The sequence below is a fragment of the Oculina patagonica genome, unplaced genomic scaffold, assembly GCF_052425735.1.
Source record: "Oculina patagonica isolate OP01 unplaced genomic scaffold, crgOcupat unplaced33, whole genome shotgun sequence".
Taxonomy (NCBI): domain Eukaryota; kingdom Metazoa; phylum Cnidaria; class Anthozoa; order Scleractinia; family Oculinidae; genus Oculina; species Oculina patagonica.
In genome coordinates, this window is record NW_027558179.1 from 36,765 (window position 1) to 44,303 (window position 7,539).

Sequence of the window (7,539 nt, forward strand, 5' to 3'; positions counted from 1 at the left end):
TTTGGAGATTTTGAAGAAAACGGTCGATCGTGTTCACGCCATTTCCTCGTGGGTAGAAGTTCAGCAATTCGATTCCATGTAAAAAAATTGTTTTCTTTGTATATTTTTTTGTATATATTATTGCTCCTTGGATAGTGGATTAAAACCAAAGTAAATACGGATCGATCATTTTATGACACTCAGTTGGAAACCCACTCTGAATAGGTAACAGGTGATAAATCTAGCTCCGTAAAAGGTGATACTTCTTATTCCAGTAAACATCAAGTGTTCTATGGTAAACTTCTATTCTACAAATGGATTTGTGGCAATCAATATTTTTTTGATACAAATATCCAAGAGAAAACAAAAAAAAAAACACTTTGAGTTTCGGCAAACAACAAAATTGTTTAGTTTTTGTCTCCGCTTTAACGAATTCATTTTGATCTATTGTGCAATTTACTATTTAATTTATTGTACCAATTTTATCCAAATCTTAAATTTTTTCTTCAATTTTGACTTTGTGTTGCATGTTTGTTGGTGTTGTATCAGTTTAATGAATAAAGCCACTGTCGATTTTGAGTGCAAAAAGCGACAACAACACATCGTAAGCTACGAAGTTGCTTTATTGATTTTGCTGACAGATAAAGCATCTTTTCACAAGCATGCATATACTGACTTTTTTCTTGCCTTAATACAACACCTTATAAATATCATTTGTTACCAACTAAATTAGTCTCCATTGAAATTTACGAGTATCTTCAATTACGAGGAACTGTGATGTGCTCTTGTTAAGTTGGAAACCTGCAATCCAGTGCTTCATCCGTAAACTAGAGAAATAAAACAAGCATCAGTAAATTACGTAATAACCGTTAAGTGGCTTTGTCTTGATGAAGTAATGTGCAATGTAAGAAAAACTTCGCCAGTCTTAACTTAGAAAATTATCTTTAGTCGTTAAAGATGAATTTAATGAAAAAAAAAAACATGGGAGTTACTATAGGATCAGTTAAACTAGAACACTAATTTTCTGCTGCATGACATCTTGTTTGGAAAATGGGAATTTGCAATTAGATTTTGTTGTTGTTTCTTCAGTGATATTGATTTCAGATTTTACAGGAGTTTATTTCCATCAAGGGAAGAAAAGTTTTTAGGTAACTTTGTTTTCTGTGTATGAGATTTTTATGATTTCCTTCAAGGTTCAATGTTCATTTATACACTTGCTCTTGAGCATGCAATGATGTGGTAAATGTGCTGGTTTCTCAGCCCAAATTTTACCCAAATACCGTTTTCCATCCTATTGTTTTTCCGATTTTACAAATCCCAGTCCCAGCTTATTTGTATGTCAGTCCCAGCTTATTTGTATGTATGTATTTGTTTGTAATTCACAGTTCCAGTGAACCAAATCCCATTTTCCCACTGAAAATTCGCCCAAATCCCAGTTCCCATTTTACCCCATTCACGCCCCTTATTAGAAATTCAACTTTAATTCTTTTATACGTACCCTAACTTATTCATGGTTTTTAGCAAGCCCCCACCATTTCTATAAGGAGCCCCACCCTCCCACCCCTCCTCAAAATGCCTTGCAATGAAATAAATAAATAATAGATATTTTACGGAATTATTCATTATTAAGATAAAGTAATATCATTACCTGGGTAAACACATGTGTGTCCACACCCATTGAAGCAGCATATCTTTCCACCTATACATCCACCCAAGTGTGATTCCTTGCCACATTGTTCAACACAAATGCCCACGGTTGGCTTTGGGCACCCTGGCTTTGGACCAACTGTATGAGAAAACCCCATAATATAAGACTTTCAAATAGATCAAAGTGGCTATGAGCCTGTGAACTCGTAAATCAATTTATAAAACGAGAATATAAAACCATGAAACGGCAAACGTTAACAAAATTAAGCTTTGTCCAGATCAGCTGCAAATGATGTTTTGAACAAGTTCATTCCCCAATCCGTCAAATCATCTATATTCTACACATTCAAACTTATCAACTTTGTATACCGTCGATGCTGCAGGTTAACTTTCTACACATTCGCATTCGAGGTAACTTCCACTCCCAGCCAAATATGTTTAAACCCAGTTCAATACATCAAACATCTAATCGCTTCAACACTTCGTTGAAAGTTCGCCACGACTTCCTATACTTGCGGTACTCAGAACTCACTTCAAAATGCTGTGGTACAGTTCATAACTGACTGTTTCAGTGCACGATTTTTTGGGCTTTGCTGAAGTGGCGTAATTGTTGTGTCACAACAAAAACAGATATGAATATATGGCGATCGGTTGTGAGTTCAAATCCTAGCCCGGGAAGCTTTCTTTTGTCCTTTTTTTTTCATTTTTTATATTAAACCCATGTATACATATCATTTCGGTATGAGTATAATAATTATTCAAGATCGTATCAAGAAATGCGTTTCAACTTTGATAACAATAGGCTTTGTTTTACAAGCGAAAAATGACCCTATATGGCCATTTTGGAACAATGGCGCAACAGCTTCAGAACACACGAGGGATTTGACGAAGTTTCCGATTAGCATACGAGCGGGAAATTTAAACGCTCGGAAAGATTGAAGAAAAGACAAATTCTCCCCGGGAGGGTGATACTGGTAGGTTTTGTTCAGTGCAAATACCGACGGCGCGGGGGACGGGTAGGGGCGACAGTTTCATAAAGGTGAACAAGTGGAAATAAAAATTAAGAAAGGTTTTGAGTTCAAAGCGCGTTTCGTCTCTTCATAAGTGTGAATAAAATCTTAACAAGAGTTTGAGTTCAAAGCGTGGGTTCGCGTCTTCGCAAGTGCGACTAAAAGTTTCGAGCATCGTTTCGAGTTCTAAGCGTCGGTTTGTTTCTTCATAAATGTGAATAAAATCTTAACAAGAGTTTGAGCTCAAAGCGTGGGTTCGCGTCTTCGCAAGTGCGACTAAAAGTTTCGAGCAAGGTTTCGAGTTCAAAGCGTCGGTCCGTTTCTTCACAAGTGTGAATAAAACCTTAACAAGAGTTTGAGTTCAAAGCGTGGGTTCGCGTCTTCGCAAGTGCGACTAAAAGTGTCGAGCAGGGTTTCGAGTTCTAAGCGTCGGTTTGTTTCTTCACAAGTGTGAATAAAATCTTAACAAGAGTTTGAGTTCAAAGCGTGGGTTCGCGTCTTCGCAAGTGCGACTAAAAGTTTCGAGCAAGGTTTCGAGTTCTAAGCGTCGGTCCGTTTCTTCACAAGTGTGAATAAAATCTTGACAAGAGTTTTAGTTCAAAGCGTGGGTTCGCGTCTTCGCAAGTGCAACTAAAAGTTTCGAGCAAAGTCTCGAGTTCAAAGCGTCGGTTTGTTTCTTCACAAATGTGAAAAAATCTTAACAAGAGTTTGAGTTCAAAGCGTGAGTTCGCGTCTTCGCAAGTGCGACTAAAAGGTTCGAGCAAGGTTTCGAGTTCAAAGCGTCGGTCCGTTTCTTCACAAGTGTGAATAACATCTTAACAAGAGTTTGATTTCAAAGCGTGGGTTCGCGTCTTCGCAAGTGTGACTAAATGTTTCGAGCAAGGTTTTGAGTTCAAAGCGTCGGTTTGTTTCTTCACAAGTGTGAATAAAATCTTAACAAGAGTTTGGGTTCAAAGCGTGAGTTCGCGTCTTCGCAAGTGCGACTAAAAGTTTCGAGCAAGGTTTCGAGTTCAAAGCGTCGGATCGTTTCTTCACAAATGTGAATAAAATCTTAACAAGAGTTTGAGTTCAAAGCGTGAGTTCGCGTCTTCGCAAGTGCGACTAAAAGTTTCGAGCAAGGTTTCGAGTTTTAAGCGTCGGTTTGTTTCTTCACAAGTCTGAATAAAAACTTAACAAGAGTTTGAGTTCAAAGCGTTGATTTGTGTCTTCACAAGTATAAACAAAAAGTAAACCGAGAGTTCATGTTCAAAGCGTCGGTTCGTATCTTCATAAATATAAATAAAAAGTTAAATAAGGTCTCATTTTGAAGCGTTGGTTCGCGTCTTTATAAGTATGAATAATAAGTTATGCGTGGTTTAATTTCACGTTCATAGCGTTGGTTAGTTTCAGGCGCGGAAACCTGACCTGACGAGTACAAAATTTGACGCTACCTACTGCCCCAGTGTAGCTAAATTGTCATACCGACAATCTTCCGATTAGTCACGAGCTTTTCCGGTTAGCTTCGACGAAAGTCCCTTAGCGCAACCAAGAACAAAGGGACTATTGTTTAGTGCTTAATCCAAAAAGTTGAAACACAACAATAGACCATTTCTTGATACGTCAAATTTAACATTATCGTGATAATTACCATCTCTTCTCTTCCTGAGGACGGAACCCATCACTTCATCCTACGTAAGAAAAAATAACGAATTAAATGGAAGTGATAAATCTTGTGTGCTTTTTATAAGTAATCGACATGAATTAAGTACAGAAAGTCTTGAATTTTAAGGTTACAGTGGAATATATTTTATTTGAGTTCTTTTTCATCCGATCTGATATATATTCTTCGCTCACGATATTTACGACCATACAGAAGACGCAATATAGCTGATGATCCGAATCCTTCTTTATTACATTTTCGCAAGAAAATCTCTGTTAAATTTACGAGAAAGATTCTTTATAACAAATACACATGTATCTTTTACATATGTTTCATTATAATTAACAAATTCATATGTATTTTAATGTATAAGGTTACACATAATTTGTGCTCGTGGACTATTTGTAACATGTTTTCGAATAACAGCCACACTTATAACTTACGGTTGAGAGATTTTTACCTACATATATGTAGATTTAACACTGTTACCTATGGAAAACATTTAATTAGATATCTAGGCGCAAGACTCTGGAGCAAGTTAGTAAAGAAAGATCGGCCGTCAGTCTCAAGCAGTTCAAGACCCAGCCAGATACTCAGGCTTGATTTAAGTAATGCAACTTCCTAGATGCATTTGCCATCTTTGCAATTCATAATTGTAATTTTTCTTACAGAATTTTTCTATTTATCATTTGTATTTTGTATCAGAATTATGTTACTTATTATCTGTTTCTAATACTATTTTATATTCATATAAGATAGTTTTAGCTAGGTGTCCCCCTATTACCAGTGGGGTTCCCCACTGCTAAATGTAATAGACACAATAGTAAAGTCATTATTATTATTACGTTTTCCTTAGATAGCACGAGTGAGGTACGTGTGTACTTACACTCAAAAGAGTGCACGCAATAGACAGCAACACTACTGCAAAGATGAAACGCTTCATGGCTCAACTCTACAAGAAATCGAAACAAAATAAATAAATTTAAGAGTCAAAGGACATACAGCGATATATAAAGCTTAAAACCTTAACTTGAGCAATGCTAGTTAATTTTTTTTGTTTCCTAAGCTGTTTAAAATACCTTACTGACACCTCTGACAATCGTTGCTAGACTCTTCGTTGATCGAGTTGAGGCTTCAACTGAAGAATGAAAAAGTTTTTCTCAATTTTGAAGCCTTCCGTGCTAAGTGCTTCGAAGTGTTATGTTAAGGAGGCAAACATTAACACAGCCTGAATTAATACAGCTGATCGAGTTTAAGATAAATATTATACTATTCAGCTAATAGCTCCTTTTTCATATTTGAATAAAATAATATGTACACAGAGGCGAAGCAAAAAAAACCAACAGCTTAATTATATACTAGAGCTTCAACTCTTTAAGATCATACTTCTGAAAACAATTCTAGAAGGATTCTTTGCTGCTGATATAAAATGGGTTCTCGTTAGCAATGAACAGAGAGATTGTTTTACATAATTATTTTCTGTAAATAAACGTATTTACTTACCTATGATAGTTACATTTATGAAGATTGATAGTTTGCATGATATTCAAAGACAAGAACAAATTAAGAACGAGGGGAGAGAGCAATAAGTCCAAGCCAAATCAGAATTATCATATAAAAAAGGAGTAATATTAACCAAAACCACATATTTAAGAGATTTTTTTCTTTTTGTAAGATAAAAGTGGTAACTGGTCCTTGGAATAATATTAAGTAGCACAAATAGGTGATTAACCAGAAGAAACCTAGTTTAAATAATAATATTGAGTTTTGTTTTTGTTCCTTTTAAAAAAGTTCGTCTCATGTTACCGAATACCCATCTCTTATCTTAGCAATACTTCATGGTCTATTATGAAAACAACTTGTAAAGCGGAACTAAAACTTATTTAAAATTTTAATTTAAACGACTGGAAAATCGATACCTGACAAATAATATTTACATATTATTATACCCTTTATATCATCCACTATAAACGTGTCATTTTCAAAATTTTCGATCCTAGATAGATACAACTTGGTTAGAACATACGTGTGCTGTCTTAAACAAATAACGCCTTACCAAGCGCAAACAGCACATTAGCCGTGTGTAAACATCATTCGTACAAACCTTGAAGAGAATTCTAGTTACACCCGGTTAATTGTTGCGTTTTTTCGTTGTAATTTACAATTATCTTAGTTTAAAGGAGCTGTGTCACAAGGATTTTGAAAATTTTTGGTCTAAACTGTTCTGAAATAAGTAGTAGGCAACTTAACTCGTGAAAAACATTACAGTCAACTCTCTCTAAAACGGCCACCTTCGGGACCGACTCCAACTGTCCGTCTTAGAGAGGTGTCCGTCTTATAGGGAGTTTAGCTACAGTAAAATGACTGTAAAGCGGCAGGGACGAGACCAACACCGGGTGTCCGTTTTATGGAGGTGTCCGTCTTATAGAGGTGTCCGTTAAGAGAGAGTTGACTTTATCTTTGAACATCTGAAAGAAGATATGACCTAAATTTGAGGACAGACATCAATCATGGGCTATAAATATTGATTTTTTTGGAGATGCGCGGAAACAACTTGAAAAGTTTAGTCTCAATTTTTCAAGTTGCAATCCATTTCATTCCTAGCCATCTGCAGCCAAATACGCTTTAGACCAGTTTCAGCAACAACAACAATTACAAAAAGAGAATATTATATAGTATAAATAATTAATTAGGGGACTAATATAGCAATATACCTTTTTCGCTCTGGCTCGCAAAGAAGAAAGATTACAAGCGTGAATTGAAGTTGGACATTTCAGCCCAAACCAATACAACTGAATAAGGATAAAAGCACCCGATAATGCATGACAGAGAGCTTTAAAATTCCCTAGCGGTATCTGGATTTTACAAAGCCCGACAACTCCGTTATGTTTGAACGAATCGGAAAGGTAAGCTACGTATAAACACGGTTTGTTTGTCATCCACTTCAAGTGAAATTTTTGTATGTGTATTATCAACAAGTAATCACATGATTTTTCTCGTACAATTTGGGATAAATCAGCACTCGTAAATTTTTCAAAGACTACAAATTGCACTCGCCCTACGGGCTTGTACAATTTGGTTAGCCTTTGAAAAATTTACTCGTGCTGATTTATCCCAAATTGCACTCGAAATCATGCGATTACCTATACGTATTGTATTGTATTGTATTGTATTGTATTGTATTGTCAGTCAGTCAGTCAGTCAGTCAGTCAGTCAGTGAAAAGGTTGCGGTTAATTTTCCAAGTTAATGTTAGTTTTTGTTTG

At 35.9% G+C, this 7,539-nt stretch overlaps 1 protein-coding gene across 1 annotated transcript; it reads right to left on the reverse strand.

The window, feature by feature from the left end:
- Positions 1-632: 632 nt before the first annotated feature.
- On the reverse strand, positions 633-5,450 carry LOC144640529 (WAP four-disulfide core domain protein 18-like). The gene is made up of 5 exons (XM_078499636.1): positions 5,355-5,450; positions 5,162-5,227; positions 4,264-4,303; positions 1,628-1,765; positions 633-806 (listed from the first exon to the last, which is right to left on the reverse strand). Exons 2-5 carry the CDS (start codon positions 5,216-5,218, stop codon positions 796-798), a joined length of 246 nt encoding a protein of 81 aa, XP_078355762.1. The 5' UTR covers positions 5,219-5,227; positions 5,355-5,450; the 3' UTR covers positions 633-795.
- Positions 5,451-7,539: the final 2,089 nt, after the last annotated feature.

Bases quoted from the DNA above. Each gene is read 5' to 3' on its own strand.
- LOC144640529 (XM_078499636.1), bottom strand. From the start codon at position 5,218: ATGAAGCGTTTCATCTTTGCAGTAGTGTTGCTGTCTATTGCGTGCACT. The intron at 4,304-5,161 runs GTAAGTACACAC...TTTCTTACGTAG, and splicing joins TTGCGTGCACTCTTTTGAGT to GATGAAGTGATGGGTTCCGT. The intron at 1,766-4,263 runs GTAATTATCACG...TTTCTCATACAG, and splicing joins CCTCAGGAAGAGAAGAGATG to TTGGTCCAAAGCCAGGGTGC.